The sequence below is a fragment of the Dermacentor silvarum genome, chromosome 10 (assembly GCF_013339745.2).
Source record: "Dermacentor silvarum isolate Dsil-2018 chromosome 10, BIME_Dsil_1.4, whole genome shotgun sequence".
Classification (NCBI taxonomy): domain Eukaryota; kingdom Metazoa; phylum Arthropoda; class Arachnida; order Ixodida; family Ixodidae; genus Dermacentor; species Dermacentor silvarum.
In genome coordinates, this window is record NC_051163.1 from 113,792,699 (window position 1) to 113,810,698 (window position 18,000).

An 18,000-nucleotide genomic window follows, 5' to 3' on the forward strand; every position below is an offset into this window, starting at 1 on the left:
GCCACAAAGGAACGGTGGGAGGAATACCTCAGAAGCAACCACCCCCACATCCAGCTCCAGGCAGTCCAGAGGGCCCACGACATTGCAACGAGATTTCGCCTCCCTGTGCCATCGCAGGGCGGAGCCACCGACTTCACCTGAGGGAGCCTTCGCTCCCCCTGGCCACAGTTTCTCAGGACCAGTTAAAGTTCTTGTCGCCGTCACCTCCTCATGCACTGTCCTTGGCCCTTCACGCCCATGGTAAATAATTGATTGCAGAGTAGATTTAGCTCTAGTAAACTGATTAGAAAACTTTTCGCTCTTACACTAGTAGTCTTCTTTCAACAACACGCGCTGTGCCAACGGCGCATGGCTAACAAAAATCGACCTACACGGTCTAAGATTATAGTATCAACGCCTCGCGGAGTCAAAGGTGGAATATTTTTGTTTATTTAGATGCAGAAACATGTGTGAGTGCCTGCTGCATCACACTGCTGGTTTCAGCCAGCTGTGCGAAGTGATTGATGCTACCTCCTGTGGAGAGTGCGAGCGCAGGTGCACCTTGACATTGCTGCGCTGTGCGAAGGTGGCCGGGCAGAGCGGGCACTGGAAGGGTCGCTCGCCAGTGTGTGTGCGGATGTGGCGCACCACATGCGAGCGATGCACAAACCCACGGTTGCATAGGTGGCACCGAAACGGCCTCTCGCCCGTGTGCACCCGCTCGTGCTGCACCAGGCTGCTTCGCCACTTCGATTCGTATGGGCATAGGCGACACTGGTGCTGCAAGGGCCTCGCTGGCGACTCTGCCCCACCTCCCAGGGACAGCTGAGGCCTCTGCGTTGAAGCCGGTGGGCCAGCTACATGTGGGAATGCAAAGGTCAAATTTTTTTTCTTTTGTCTTTCGGCGTATTTGTATTACTATACATTGGCAGTTGGCTTTGTGTGATTGTAAGCAAAAAAAAAATTGAGCCCTTCAGATCTTCTGGCTCTTGTTCATTGAATAACGAGGGCCTCGAATATGAAACCCTTCATGCCACGAGGTTGCATATGAGCTTTCAGTGGCCAGCTGCCAGCTTCTAAAATTTTTATTCTACATGACGCCTGCAACTGAAAGGATGCTCCATATCTACTGCCATGTCTGTAAGTGGCATTCTCTTACACTCCCAGTGCTAGATCTAGAAGACATACACAATAGAGTTGATTGGGAGACACCTGTTGTAGCTCAATTGGTAGAGCACTGCATTTGTAACATGCCAGTGGTTTCAGCTCTCACCAACCGTAATGTGTACTCATCCACTCTCATTTTCCTTTTCCTAATTATTTATATTATAACAATTACAAAGGAATTAATTTCTCCTATGCTTTCCATGGCTTCATTTTATATGGCTTTCATGTAGTTGTAACGATCAGTATGCAGCTCAATACTAATTCCACCCACACACACATCTAGTCGCATATTCAGGTCAACAAACCTTCAACGTCGTTATGGATAACGCAACACGTTTAATAAAACATCCCTACTCAATGTCAATGACGCCTGGCGCAGTCTACCAAAGCCAGTAATAGTTTTTATATCTGTCATGCAATTATAAACATATTGTTAACTTGTGAAGACCTTACTCCATATTCAGCCTAGAAATTCGATATACCAACAAAGTTTTACTAGTATAAAAATTACGTTGGTGAACAATCCTACATGGTAGCTGCCTTCTCTCATTCTACATAGGGGATCATGGGATATTTCAGACAACTTGGTTCACTGGTGCGTTAGATGAGTGCAAATATATATATAGAGCCCTGAAGTTATGGCTTGAGGCAAGCAAACAAGGCTGTGCCGATAAAAATGTTGTTCTGATTTAAAACCTTCTCATACATTGCATAAAGGAAGGAAGGTTAAAACTGCGTGAATAAATGAGGACAAGCGGAAGGAACACAAAAAACATGTTATCAGCACATGTGTGAGCGACGATGTGGTCACGTGCCTGGGTTCTCGCTTGAAATGGCCTATGGTTTGATTACCAAGAATAAACAGTTGGCAGTCTGCGCTCGTGGTGCTTTGTGTGTTCCTTCCACTTGTCCGCGTTTTTTCGCGCAGTTTTAACCTTCCTTCAAGTACGAACCAATTAGCCAGCATGAAGGTTCTACTGCAGCATACATTGCAGGGGAAAAAAAAGGGGGGGGGGTGCATTGCTTAGAAAGACAACAGACAGCAATGTGTTCAGCAGCGGTCAGTCACTGATAGAGTTCATTCATGCAAAACATGTTCACAGGGCAACTCGAGAGAAATGAAACCCACTTGTCATATTGCTCCGTCTCATGCCTAGCAGGTAAGGTTCGAGAAGCTATGCAAGTTGTGTGGTTATACAAGTCTCAATCCCTGCACATTGAAAGGTGTTGTTATTCATCTGCGACACCTTTCTATGAAACAGCATAAACTGCAATGTGTAGAAGTAAAGTTATGTCAAATTGGATTTAATTGCACACCGTTATGTTTCCAGTATCAACATACGATGTTTTGGTTGCAAGTGCAAGCAGCATGCTACTGGTTCCAATAACATGCCATCCTGCTCACCCGGTGACAAATGGGTCCAAATCTACGATGCGTTCCATGTAATCATTACAGCATATGTTTTTTGACATAACCTTATGGTACTAAATGTTGCATTGAATTACACAAAGCATAGTTTTGTTCTTGTTTCATAGGTGAAGCACAATTTTCTGGCCCACAATTCTGTCAATGAGAGGTCTTTCTAGCCTTCATAGAACTGCCGGCTATGTATGAAACGGAGCATTGTACCACATGTGGAAGCAGGCTATGAATTCAAGTCACAACCATTCCTATTTAAGGACAAAAGAAAGCAAGCGGCAGACATGTGCCGAAAACGCCATAGAAAAGCGACAAGAAATCATCCCTTCAGCAGGACAACAATTGCGAGCTCTTAAAAAGCTGTGCACGCACACATAATAGCAATCACAATCTCCCTCATGTCGAGACGACATGAATCAGCACCGAGCCTTCTTCAACGAGTGAATACCTGAAACCATGGAACAAGAAAAATGCAATTTCAGAACCATGAAGAAAATTACCGTTCCAAAGCAATGTCACAGTGAGAGGAATACCAAAAGCCAAGTTTAATGGGAAAGTAAGGCAAAATATTACATCAAGCTAGATAGAAGATTAGGCTACTGTAATGATGAATTCGTCATTCATAGCGAGAACAGCTTTTTAAGTAGAAAAATTATAAAAATAGAAAATCAGAATAGTGCCACTTGCTGTGGACTATTGTACCTCTTATGTGACGCCAACACTGGTTGATTCATACACAGCGCTATAGAGGTAGGGGACGTGGATATTACGTCAACTCGTCCATTCTGGCACGGACAGTTTAAATTGACCAGCAGCAGCGGGTCCTTCAAGGGCTATCTTCTGTGCAACAAAGTGACGTATTAAGAACGTGTAGCATTGCACGCAAACAACATGGACAAAAGAAGGAACACAATCTTAATGGAAAACCAACAAGCCCAAGTGGAAACCCTACTAAAGTGACATATACAGTCAACGTCCGATTTTTCGGACTCCCTAGGGGTCGCGAAAACGTCCTAAAAAACGAATGCATTCCTTTTACTGCCCCCAAGAGCTCAAATTATTGCCACAGGCACGTCCAAAATAGCTATGAAGGCCTGCCAGTATACTTATTAGGTGTATTGTAGCTCGTACTGTCGAAGGAAACGGCGAGTGCAAGCGTGTATAATTAAGCAATACACATCGTGTCCCGTGACGATTGCCCCTTCTCACTCTTAATGTTTCACCATGATACTTCACATATGCTTCACTGCGTACCACTGTTGTAACGAGGCGAAGCTGATTTCGGGAACCGGCTTTATGCAATGCACCATGCTTTTCAATTTTCCAAGACAATGGCGAGGATTACAAAGGCAGAGTCAGTGCCATTGCTAAGAGTGGCGAAATTTTTCGAATGACAAACACGGCACCGAACAGAAAGCTCGGTAGCGAACGTCGAAGTAGCATTGCCGCAGTGGTGGCTATGGCTGCCAGCGAATCAGTGTGCGAGTGCCGGTTCGAGGCGAGATAATCAAAATGGCGGTGGTGGCAGCTTCAATTACTGCCGTTTCTGGCCGGCAGTCATGGCAAAAAGTCAGGAAAAACGAATGGCGAAGGTTTTTTGCGCCCGAAATTTCAGATGTTTTTATACAAAGACTCTATGGGGTACGTGGCAGTGCCTCGACGGCATCCGAATTATTGGGCATGTCGGAAAAATCGGGCATCCACAAAATCGGTCGTTGACTATATGCACACAGAAAGCAATTATACATTTCCAGAAAAATAATCTGTCGATCTACGTAAACTTCATAGCCTTTAGTGACATTTTAACTCATGTCAGGAAACTGATTATTGCTTAGTGTCCAGAGCACCAAGTTGATTCAGAATAGAACTTTCGTAAGTGCGAGAAATTGTCTAAACATTGGATCGGATTGGTTGTGCGCTACTATGAAAATGTTGCACCCTATCCCAGAACTTAACACATATGATTTAAAGTTAAAGAACCATAATCAACATCTGATATTATAAAGAAAGTTCATTACATTGCATCAACAAAAAAATCTAGTCAATGAAATTTTATTGCATTTTCATACAGAAGACTTCACCAATACTGCCATTTTGCACCACACAGTTGATGCTATTTGTGGAAGCACGGCACCCTCTCTGAGTACGCTTCTTTCTTACTTAAACCAGGCAGGTCTGTACAACAGAGTATGACTTCCAAGACTGCTGCACAGCTCTGTCACAGACCCCATGAGTGGTGTCCAAAACATGGCAACTATGATGATGCTTCCGGTGCCTGCAATACGGAAATGCATCGCCTTGAACATTAGTTTTGATTACTCTGAGGTAGTCATTAATTGAGTGCAATGCCACGGCCGCTGGATGCAAGCGCACACGGTGCGGCCTGCCGCGCCAGGCGGCTCCCTGTGAGAGAGAGCGTGAGGAGCCGTAGTTGCATATGCGGCCGCTGTTGGGCGCTACGCGGCGGGGACGGGTAAACGCGGGAAAAAGCGTACCGGTGGCGCTCTCGCGGACGCTGCCGCAGCAAATCAGTCATTTGGAGGACCACGATTTCGCAGCGGAGCTTTTATTTGCCTGCCAGCAGCTTGTGTACGCTCTCGGGTATTGTTCCTGGGAAGTACTGCGCATGCGGCACTATGCCGCGTAACTGTTGTGTGCCACGGTGCACAAGCAACGCGAAGAAGAATCCAGGCATCCGCTACCACGAGTTTCCGTCAGATGCAGGACGACGATCCCAGTGGCTGCACAACATCTCACGGCAAGGTTCCAGTGGCAAAGCAAGCAAGTGGGAGCCTAACGACTCATCACTGGTATGTTCCCTGCATTTTAAAGAAGATGATTACCGCAAGACAACAAAGTATAGGGTCTTGCTTCCGACTGCAGTTCCTTCAGTTTTTCCTAATTATCCGGCATACATGAGAAGGGACAATACACAAAGAAGTAGGAAAAATCCCCGAAAATGTGTGTCGCTAAGCTTGCCAGATGAACAAAGTGATGTTGTGACCAGTGACAGTGGGGATTGCTGCGCGATAAATCAATCGGAAGGCGAAAATCACGGTTGCGTTATTGAACTCGCGACTGAAACTGCAAGAGAAAATAGTGACCAGAACACTTTGTTGTTGGATGGTGCATCGCAAACCGATCTGGACATTGACGGCATGATGGAGAAGTCAAAGAAAACCATTCATCGGCTCGAGATGAAACTTTCTCGCCTCAAAAAGGCGCTGCAGACGCTTCAAGACGGCTACGATGAAGCGCACGTGCGCCTGAGAGCGTACGGTGAGAGTAAAGAAATTCAGCAGTTTTTGACCGTCTTAACAGCTGCCGAACAAGGCGAGAAAGCGGCTTTGTTCATTCAAAATCAAGTAGTTAACTTTCATGCGAAAAATCCAGCATATAGCGAGGCTATCCTGAGGGAGTGTGTTCTCTGGAAGGCTTGCTCTAACAAAGGCTACAGTCACGTCCGGTCGAGGGCTCTCTTCAAGCTTCCCTGTCGCACCACGTTGCAGAAGTACGTGGGTAAATCAACAGGCGAGGTTGGGATAACCCCGTTGATCAAAGAGCGCCTGCGTTTGGAAAGAGAAGGCTTGGTTGTGGAGCAGGAGCGAATGTGCTCCCTTATTATTGACGAAATGTCAATACAACAAAAAGTTATATATGATCGCCAAGTGGACAAAATTTTTGGCCTTGTCGACATGGGGCCTGGCTCAGAGCAAGATGCAATGGCAGCACCTCGGGTTGCAAACCGCCTTCTGTGCTTTATCCTCAGAGGACTTTCAACCCCATATGTCATACCTGTTGGCTATTTTTTTACTCGGTGTTTGAAGGGCGAGCAACTGAGTAACATCACAGCAGAGGTGATGAAACTTACTGAGGAAGCGGGATTCCGGATTGTGCGGGTTGTGACCGACAACCACCAAACAAATGTCTCGCTGTTCAAAAGCCTTTCCGACGACGGCACGCTTTCCCACGTGGTGACCCACCCAGTGCGTGCAGGTGATCCGCTCTTCCTTTCTTTTGATCAAAACCATCTGATCAAGAATCTCCGGAACAATTTTCTGGAAAGAGACCTATTAGACGGGGATCAGCTAATCAAAGGCGGTGTCTACATGAAAAAGCTGTTCGAAATACAGTCTCAGCTGCTGGTGAAGCCTGTAAGATTCCTCACCCGTGCTCATGTTGAACCAAATAACTTGGAAAAACAGAAAGTGCTAAGAGCGAAGCAAATCTTTTCGCAAGTTATTATAGCTACGTTAAAATTCCTCCAAGAAAACCCGAAGTGCCATCCTGACGCGGCAGAATTCCAGGACTGCCTCGCCACCATCTTTTTTATGGAAATGGTAGCTAAATGGTACGCCACTCACGACATTGGAGGTTTAAAGCTGCGTGGTCAGCAGGAGGAGCCCTTCTACGCGACAGACGACGAAAGGCTTTTATGGCTGGAAGTGGATTTTATCAACTATATTGAGGATTTACAGCTTTCTGGCGGCCGATCAAAGCAGAAGATCACAAAGGAGACTTACGAGGCGACGTTGCTGACAACTAGGTCTACAGTGGCAGTAATAGAATACCTTCTAGATCATGCCAAGTAAGTTTTTCTCTTGTAAGCATTAAATTTCTCCCTGCTTCAATTGTAATTTCACTGACTCCTTCTGCTGTATCGACTGTCCCCAGGTTCCGGTACGTTCTGACTCGGGGATTTAACAGTGACCCCGTGGAATCATTCTTCAGCTGTCTGAGGCAGTTCAACGGGGGCAACGACAGAGTCGATGCTCGGGCAGCTGTCTTCTCCGTGGAGAAACTTCTAAAGGTTAGAACTGTTATAATTAAATACTAGGGAACCATAACATTGCTCACTTTTTTCTGTAGGTTGGGATCCTGCATGCGGCAAAGACAGGCAACGCACCGTCCAGTTCTGAGTCCAACGCTGTCGTCAGCCTGCCGAGCCAAGACAATGATGTTCCTAGTTACCCAGTTGAAATCAAACATGCTGCTAGGGAGCTTTCAGGCGAGCTCGAGTGCGTGAACTACTGGTCACAGGCGCAAGATGAGCTCGAAATTGCTCCAATTGCCTTTTTGGCCGGCTACCTCGCCCGTGCCTGTGATGAAAAGGTATGAACTTGAATATTAAAACATTCGCGGCTACGCGATCTGAAAGAACTGGTTCGTTCAACTACGTGAGCTGCAATTGGCATCCTTGTTTTTTTTTTGTCAGACACATTTGTTAAGCAAAACAAAAATAGTTCTTGTTCTAGCGAAAAAAAAAGCCTTCATGGCTCATTCCTCAATTTTACAAAAATAATGCCGCTCATTGCTTTATTGATTGTTCTTAATTTTTTGAATTTCACAGCTCTTATGCCATCAATGCAAGAAACTCCTGCAAGTGTCAAAACCGACGGAGGCAGTTTATGGGTTGATGAAAAACCTGGACAGCGGGCATCTAAAGTACCCGACACCTCAACTCATCGGCATCTGCCAGCTGACGTGCAACTTTATCAACAAAGTAATGAAATCTGTGGAGGTGAGAAGGAGCGGAAAGCTATGCACGTTGCTCCTCTCAGCACTGCTGCCGCACTTCACCCGATGTCTCGCCTTGATGTGCGAAGCGAACGATCCGGAGCATTCCAAGAAACTTTCTGAAATGCTTTTGAGGAAGTTACTTCGACCTTTGCTCTGCAACTGGGCTGGCAACGTAGATGCAACGGTTGAGCGTCTTTTAAAGCTGGTACAAAAACCACTATCAAGAAAAGTCTTGAGACTCTGACGCGAGTCAATGGGCTTGATGTTTTTATAATAACATGCGCAGCCCAAAAGACAAGAAACATGGGCAGGGAAGAGCGCGAACTTGGCATTCAATAAATTCACTTCGTGTCGTTTGTCCGTATTTCATATTCACTGTTGGAATTATGTGTGGAATGAGAGTTATCTTGCGGAAGATATTCTTTTAGGTGACGCGAATTCACTTCTGCGAGATGGTCGCACACACATGAGAAGCATTAGTGTTTGGCTGTGGTACGTGATATTTCATCATATGTACTATCAGCGGGTTTAGAGGCAACTGCAGGAACGAATAAGTTTTCGAAATTGCAGCTGTTTGCGAAGTATTTTTTTTAATCTGATTGTAATCATTAAACGCGAATAGCCAAACATATTAAGACACAAATGGAGAACTTGGTCTGTTAGGCAAGGTGAAACACCTCTAGAACCGCTAGCTGAGATTCTATTGGATACCGGGAAAATTCTTGATTACTTCGTGATTACTTCTTCGAACAGCGATCGGTGCGAGAAGTCTCATCTCGGAGATGCAGGGCAAGCCCGAAAATTCCCCAACAGCGGCAGCTGTCGTAAAGCAAGAGTGGTAATGAACAATTGTGTGCTTTAGGTGGCTTTTAAACGAATATTTTGCGCGGGTGGAACGGCGCACGCGCCCAAGCAAAACTACAGCAGTGCGCGGCGCATTTCATTCCACGCGCACTCTCAACAACCGTCCCCCTCCGGTGGCGCCGCGGCGGTGGCGCGGAAAACTAAGCCCCCTCACGCAGTTTTCAGAGCGCGCGGCAGGCCGCACCGTGTGCGCTTGTATCCAGCGGCCGTGGCAATGCGGACATCGGGGTGATATAGTGATCCCTTCAAGCCGTAGTTTTGTCGGCAACAAGTCCTATTTAAAATGAAACAAGCACTGCGTGGCTTCAAGAATGTACTCTAGCATTCTGGACGGATTCAATACTTTCCTTACATGAATATTCCCATGCTGACTGCAATGCAATACTGGTACAGGACGTAACATTACAAGCAGAAACAAGGTCAAAGCCATGACAAAGCACAAACGCTATTGTACACAACCTGTGAAAGAGCCACACAGTTTGCTCATAATATCAAAGGTAGTCTACTAATGCACCAAACAAAATAATCAAAAGTACCTTCTGTTGCAGAAACAGTTACAATGAGTGCTACAAGAAAATTGCAAAAGTGCAAGTAACTGCAACAGAGTAAACAGATGCATATAAGTGCTGTTTTGCAACCGACATGGCAAAACAATGCTTGCATGTGCTTCATGTGTCCAGCGGAAATTACCTTCCATTGCTTCAGCGTACCGCATTGCTTCAGCAGTGACCATACGTTAGTGAGGTCTAGGATTTCTCTCAATTTGAAGAGAGAGAGAGTGAAATTAGTCAAGAGGAAACAGGCCAACCTAGAGGCAGTAAGGGTAAAAGCAGACCAATTCAGGCTGGTGCTTGCAAACAAATATGCAGCTTTAGAAAAGGAAGATAAAGACAACATAGAGGTAATGAATGAAACCGTAACTAGGTTGATCTCAGAAGCAGCCATTGAAGTAGGAGGTAGGGCACCAAGGCAACCAGTAGGTAAGCTCTCCCAAGAAACAAAGGACCTAATAAAGAAACGACAGAAGATGAAAATGTCTAACTCAAGAGATCAGATAGAATTCGCTGAACTGTCAAAACTAATCAACAAGAAAAAAGTACGGGATATTCGAAATTATAACGTGGGAAAGATTGAGGAAGCCGTAAAATATGGACGCAGCATTAAATCAGTAAGAAGAAAGCTTGGCATCGGACAAGGCAAGATCTATGCACTGAAAGATAAGCATGGTAATATCATCAGCAATTTCTATGACATAGTAAAAGCAGCGGAAGAATTCTATACTGACCTGTACAGTGCCCAAAACAGCCAAGGTACTTTCATTCAAAATAGTGATGAACCGGATACAGAGGCTCCTTCTATAACTAGCACTGAAGTTAGAAGGGCCCTGAATGACATGACCAGGGGCAAAGCTGCTGGAGAAGAAGGAATAACAGTAGATTTAATCAAAGATGGAGGAGATATCATGCTTGAAAAGCTTGCGGCCCTTTATACGCAATGCCTCACAACTTCATGTGTACCAGAAAGCTGGAAGAACGCCAACATTATACTAATCCATAAGAAGGGAGACGTTAAAGAACTGAAGAATTATAGACCCATTAGCTTGCTTTCAGTATTGTATAAAATATTCACCAAGATAATTTCCAATAGAATCAGGGCAACACTTGACTTCAGCCAACCAAGAGAACAGGCTGGCTTCAGGAAGGGATATTCTACGATGGATCATATCCATGTCATAAATCAGGTAATCGAGAAATCTGCGGAGTACAATCAACCTCTCTACATGGCTTTCATAGATTATGAAAAGGCATTTGATTCAGTAGAGATACCAGCAGTCATAGAGGCATTGCGTAATCAAAAAGTACAGGAGGCATACGTGAATATCTTAGCAAACATCTACAAGGATTCCACAGCTACCTTGGTTCTCCACAAGAAAAGTAGAAAATTACCTATCAAGAAAGGGGTCAGGCAAGGAGACACAATCTCTCCAATGCTATTCACTGCATGCTTAGAAGAAGTATTCAAGCTCTTAGACTGGGAAGGCTTAGGAGTGAGGATCAACGGCGAATATCTCAGCAACCTTCGGTTTGCAGATGACATTGTCCTATTCAGCAACAATGGAGACGAATTACAACAAATGATTGAGGACCTTAATCGAGAAAGTGTAAGAATTGGGTTGAAGATGAATATGCAGAAGACAAAGAAATGTTCAATAGCCTGGCAAGGGAACAAGAATTCAGGATCGCCAGTCAGCCTCTAGAGTCTGTAAAGGAGTACGTTTATCTAGGTCAATTACTCACAGGGGACCCTGATCACGAGAAAGAAATTTACAGAAGAATAAAATTGGGTTGGAGTGCATACGGCAGGCATTACCAAATCCTGACTGGGAGCTTACCACTGTCGTTGAAAAGAAAAGTGTACAATCATTGCATTCTACCGGTGATAACATATGGGGCAGAAACTTGGAGGTTAACAAAGAAGCTCGAAAACACGTTAAGGACCGCACAAAGAGCGATGGAACGAAAAATCTTAGGACTAACGTTAAGAGACAGGAAGAGAGCGGTGTGGATCAGAGAACAAACGGGGATAGCCGATATTCTAGTTGACATTAAGCGGAAGAAATGGAGCTGGGCAGCCCATGTAATGCGTAGGATGGATAACCAGTGGACCATTAGGGTTACAGAATGGATACCAAGAGAAGGGAAGCGCAGTCGAGGTCGGCAGAAAACCAGATGGGATGATGAAGTTAGGAAATTTGCAGGCGCAAGTTGGAATACGCTAGCGCAAGACAGGGGTAATTGGAGATCGCAGGGAGAGGCCTTCGTCCTGCAGTGGACATAAAATATAGGCTGATGATGATGATGATCCTTCAGCGTAGGTATACTTGTGGTATGTTTCTGTGTGCCATGTTAAATTTCTTTAAAGCAAACATGTGGATAAAATCCAATATCAAACTTAGTGTGGAAACAATGAACAGGACAGAGGGGAACACCCTCTTGTACACCCTCTGTCCTGTTTATTGTTTCTGCACTACGAAGCCTGATCATAGAACATCAACTAGCGTGATTACTGACATGACAACACAAATCCAACGCAACCAAATGTCCTTGTATGGCAATCATAGCCTGATAAGGTGACAACATGATCTCTCCCTATGAACAATAGGGAGCACCTATAACAAAACAAGTCATGTTCTCTCAACTCCTCCCAAATAATCGCAGCCTCGTGAGAGCACTTGCAGGAATGACTGCGGTGTCAATGCGTCATGCGGTCAAAGGCAGGGTGGTGAAGTCTGTTCCGTCGTGCCGCTGGTGTCGGCTGGCCATGCGAGCGGAGATGGACATTGACGTTGCCGTGCTGGGTGAAAGTGGCCGGGCAGAGCGGGCACCGAAAGGGTCGCTCACCAGTGTGCGTACGCAGGTGGCGCACCATGTCTCCGCGGCTCGCGAACGCGCGGCTGCAGAGGTGGCACCGAAATGGCCGCTCGCCCGTGTGCACTCGCTCATGCAGCACCAGGCTGCTTCGCCACTTCGATGCGTAAGGGCAGAAGCGACACTGGTGCCGCAAGGGCCTCGCTGACGATCCCGGACCGCCTTCCAGGGACAGCTGAGGCCTCTGCGTTGAAGCCGGTGGGCTATCTACATGTGGGAATGCAAAGGTAAATTAATTTCTTCCGTTTCTTTTGCCTTTTCGTGTGCTTGTATTAGTAAGTATACATCTTCAGTTAGCTTTGTGTGACTGCAAATAACAAAGATCGAGACCTTCAGATCTTCTTGCTCTCGCTCACTGCATAGCAAGAGCCTCGAACATGAAACCCTTCATGCCACGAGGTTTCATACAAGGTTTCAGTGGTCAGCTGCTAGCTTCTAAAATTTTTATTCTATATGACGCCTGCACATAAAAGGACGCTCCATATCCACTGCCATGTCTGTGAGTGGTGTTCTCTTACACTCCCAGTGCAAAGATATACACGATAGAGTCAACTGGAAAACACCTCATAGCTCAATTGGTAGGGCACTGCATGTGCAACGTGACAGTGAGTTCAGCTCTCACCAACCATAATTCGTCTTTTCACTTACTCGTATTTTCCTATTCCTAATTAGTATTTCAACATTACAATTAAAAAGCACTTAATTCCCCCTATGCTTTCTGTGGCTTCGTTGTCCATGGCTTTCTAACGAGCAGTGTACATGTCATGAAGCTAATCTTTTCTTGCAGTAATGTGTGTTTTGGTGTGCTTCTGGTGAAATCCATTTGATGTTAGCAGCCTATTCTCCATGTGAATCGTACCTGTCTGTATATATTAGCAGCTTGGTCATCATTCCGTCTTCTATTTCTGAACCAATCAACCTCACCTTTGCATCTAGCTTTCAGAAGAAAAATCGTGTAACTATATCACAATTTTTCTCACCTGCATAGCTCAATACTAATTCCACCCACACACACATATCGTCGCATATTCAGGTCAATAAACCTTCAACGTCGTTATGGAGAATGCAACGCATTTAATAAATCGTCCCTACCCAATATCATCAATGCCTGGCGCAGTCTACCAAAGCCAATAACAGCTTTTAAATAAGTCATGCTGCTATAAACATGTTTACTTGTAAATAACTGACTCCATATTTAGTCTAGAACTTCAATATTGCAACCAAGTTTCACGAGTATAAAAATTAGGTTGGTGAACAATCCTACATGCTAGCTGCCTTTTCTCATTCTACGTAGGAGTTCATGGAATATTTCAGACAACTTCGTTCACTGGTGCATTATGCAAACATAGTGCAAATATAAATATAGAGGCCTCAAGCTATGGCTAGAGGCAGGAAAACAAGGCAATGCCGATATAAATGGTCCGACTTAAAAACTTCTCATACATAGCGGGGGAAAAAAAAGGGGGGCGGGGTGCATTGCTTAGAAAGACAACAGACAGCAATGTGTTGAGCAGCAGTCAGTCACTGATAGAGTAAATTCATGCCAAACATGTTCACCAGGAAACACGACAGCAATGATACCCACTTGTCATATTGCTCCGTCTCATGCCTTGCAGGCAAGGCTGTGGAAGCTATGCAAGTTGTGCGGTTATACAAGTCTCACTCTATGTACATTAAAAGGCATTGTTATTCATCTGCGACACTTTCTACAGAATACCTTAAACTGCAATGTGTAGAAGTAAAGTTAGGTCAAATTGCATTTAATTGTGTGCCATTATGTTTCCAGTATGCGACTATACCACGTTTTGGTTTCATGTGAAAGCAGCGTGCTGCTGGTTCCAATAACATGCCACTCTGCCCATACGGTGACAAATAGGTCCAAATCTACAATGCTTCCCACGTAATCATTACAGCATATGTTTTTATATGAACGCATCATACTAAATGTTACGCTGAATTACCCAATGCATGCCTTTGTCTTTATTTTATGTGTGAGGTCTCAGCCTTCATAGCACTGCCCGCTATGTAGGAACTGGAGCACTGTACCACAACTAGAAGCAGGCTGCAAATTCAAGTTACCACTCCTATTTAAGAACACCAAAAGAAAGCAAGTGGCAAACATGTGCCCAAAACGCCATAGGAAAAAGACGATAAATCACCCCCCAAGCAGGACAAAAACTGCGAGCACTTGAAAAGCTGTGCACACACATATAGTAACAACCACAATCTCCTTCATGTCGAGACTGACATGAATTAGCACCGAGCCTTCTTCAACAAGTGAACACCTGAAACCATAGAACAAGAAAAATGCAATTTCAGAACCATGAAGCAAATTAGCTTTCTAAAGCACTGTCACAGTGAGAGGAATACTTAAAGGCAAAGTAAGGGAAAATATCACGCCAAGCTAGATTGAAAGATTAGGCTACTGTAATGATGAATTTGTCATTCATAACGAGAATAGTTTTGCTAAGAAGAAAAATTACAAAACTAGAAAATCAGAATGGCACCACTTGCTCTGGAGTGATGTTATGTCGACACTGGTTGATTCCTACAGAGCACTATAGAGGTAGGTGACGTGGAGACTACGTCGACTCGTCCGTTCTGGCATGGACGGTTTAAATTGACCAGCAGCAGCGGGATCTTTAAGGGCTATCTTCTATGCAATAAAGTGACATATACAGTCAACATGCGCTTTTTCGTACTCCCTAGGGGTCGTCAAAATGTGAGAAAAAACTAATGCAAGCCTTTTACTGCCCTAAGGCTCAAATTGCCACAGGCACTTCCGAAATAGCTATGAAGGCCAGAACACTTATCAGGCGTATTGGAGCTCGTGCTGTGCAATTACAGTGGAATCTCGATGATACAAATCTCATGGGGTCACGAAAAATATTCATATTAGCCGAAATTCGTATCATCAAAACACAATTATAACTAGCTAAATTAAGGGGGGACGCGGGGATCCGATCACGAAAATCGCGAGAAAAATAGATTTTTTTAAACCACGCGTTTGGGTATCTGCAACGCCTAATCTACGCTGCATCAAAATGGTTTGGCTGAAAACGCAATAAAAGTGCCCGAAAAAGTTTAATTCGTCAGTGCGCAGGGCGAGAAAACAGCTTTAAATGGCGCAAAATCACCGCAGTTCACGGAGCCATAACTCGTATTTCCCGCCACCGAGCGCCGCCATATTGGTATCATTCGAAAGCTCAAAGTTTCGCCGTTCCGCATCTCAATTCGTCCGTCGTCGCCATCTTGTAACAAACGCACAAACATAAAAGAAGCGCGGGTCTACGATAGGTAGCCACACGGGCCCTCCGATGAAAGCGGGCCTCCGATTGGCTGCCGTGCTGAAAGGCGTCTCTCCATTGGTTGCTGCTCTGGCAAGGGGCAAGATGGCAACCGCAGTTGTCTGCTTCGTAAACCACGCTGGCGTCTTCACTTGACACACAGAATTCGGATTACTGAGAGCTCCCAGGTCAGTGATGGAGCGACGATGGCGAATAAACTTTGGACGAAGCATGCCTTCAGAATACGGAAGCACTCCTACAGCAAGAAAAATACGGTGATTGGCGGGAAAAGCGGAGGAGCACCGGACTGAACGAGCCGCGCTACCGTGGATTACAGTGCCACGATATCTTGCACCGTGTGACACCAGCAGCGAAACCGACAATCGCCCTGTGCCATCGGCACCAATAACGCAGCCGACGGAAGACTGCGCCAACGGAGGCTCCCGCGCCTCGCCGTACGGCCATGCGAATCAGCCGAGATCATATCTTGGTAGACATAGCTCGCTGCGACTAGGCAAAATGGCGCAAACACAAAGAACGCGGCATGAAGCACCGCAGCCACTCCGTCCGATATATCCTGAAAGGTATCCCGGTGCGGACTGCCCTGCCTGTGGACTAACGGCAACATTTAACCATGTGTTGTGGGAGTGTGAAGCCATCGGCTCCGCCTTCAGCGAGGATAGGTGGGCTGCGCTTTTGGGCAGCCCCGAACTCAACGACCAAACCCTGGCCGTTCAGAGTGCCCGCGATCGGGCCGTCAAGCTTGGCTTGCCGGTCCCTACGTGGGACTATCCGGGTGGCGCGGGGTGTCCCCTGCGTCTTCTCTGGACCTCAATAAAGTTATTTCACTCACTCACTCACTCACTCCGTCCGATGGCACAAAAGCACAAAAGCAACAAAAGCGCCACCGCTTCGAACTCTTCGCGCCCAGTCGCGGCCTCCGCACTGTCCGGCGTCGCGTCTGCGCCTCCGCACCAAAAGAGAAAGGGAGAAAGTGCGTGACTGCGCGCTGTTCTCTTTCGCGGCCGTCGGTGGGGCGGCGTTTATTCGTATCAACCGACGCGGGTTGAAAATAGATTCGTAACCGTTTTCTAACACGTTGCAAAGTAATGGGGCTCGGCCGGGACCGCAGAAAAATCCGTATCATCTGGAAATTCGCATTAGCCGTGATCGTATCATCGAGATTCCACTGTATACATGCGGAGAGTACACGCGTGTGTAATTAAGGAATACATATTGTATTCCGTGACGATCGCCCCTTCTCACTCTTAATGTTTCACTGCAATACGTCGCGTATGCTTCACTGTGTCACACTGTTGTATCGAGGCAAAGCTGACTTTCAAGAACTGGCATTATGCAACGCGCCGTGCTTTTGAAGTTTCCAAGCACAATGGCAAGGATTACGAAAGCGGAGTCGGCGCCATTGCTAATAGCGGCAAATTTTTCAATGATAAACATGACACCAAATAGAAAGCTTGGTAGCGAACGTCGAAGTAGCATTGCCGCGGTGGTGGCTACGGCTGCCAGCGCATCTGCGTGCGAGAGCGCCAGTTCGAGGAGGCGAGATAATCAAAATGGCGGCGATGATGGCTTCGATTATTACCGTTTCGGGCCTGGGGTCATGGCAGAAAAGTCAGGGACAACGAATGGCGAAAGTATTTTGCGTCCGAAATTTCAGGTGTTTTTATGCAGTGACTCTATGGGGTATGTGGCAGTGACGTTTTTACAAATTGACTCTACGGGGTACGTGGTGGTGCTCGACGGCATCCGAATTATTGGGCGTCCGGAAAATCGGTCGTTGACTGTATGCACCCGGAAGGCAAGTTATACATTTCTAGAAAAATAATCTGTCGATCTACGTAAACTTCATAGCCTTTAGTTACATTTTAACTCGTGTCAGGAAACTGATTATTGCTTAGTGTCCAGAGCATCAAGTTGATTGAGAACAGAACTTTCGTAAGTGCGAGAAATTGTCTAAACAGTGGATCGGATTGGTTGTGCTACTGTGAAAATGTTGTACCCTATCCCAGAACTTAACACATATGGTTTAAAGTTAAAGAACCATGATCAACATCTTATATTATAAAGAATGTTCATTACATTGCATCGACAAAAAAATCTAGTTTGTGAAATTTTATTGCATTTTCATACAGAAGACTTCACCAATACTGCCACTTTGCACCACACAGCTGACGCTATTTCTGGAAGCACGGCACCCTCTCTGAGTACGCTTCTTTCTTAAACCAGGCAGGTCTGTACGACAGAGCATGACTTCCAGACTGCTGCACAGCTATGTCACAGACCCCATGAGTGGTGTCCAAAACAAGGCAACTAT

At 45.7% G+C, this 18,000-nt stretch overlaps 1 protein-coding gene across 1 annotated transcript; it reads right to left on the reverse strand.

Moving 5' to 3' along the window:
• Positions 1–406: 406 nt before the first annotated feature.
• LOC119466493 (zinc finger protein 436) lies at positions 407–12,604 on the reverse strand (the record flags this gene model as incomplete). The annotated part of the gene is made up of 3 exons (XM_049658040.1): positions 407–715; positions 8,112–8,120; positions 12,306–12,604. Coding segments are annotated over 3 exons (558 nt in total), but the record flags the coding sequence as incomplete, so codon positions are not given.
• Between the last annotated feature and the right edge of the window lie 5,396 nt (positions 12,605–18,000).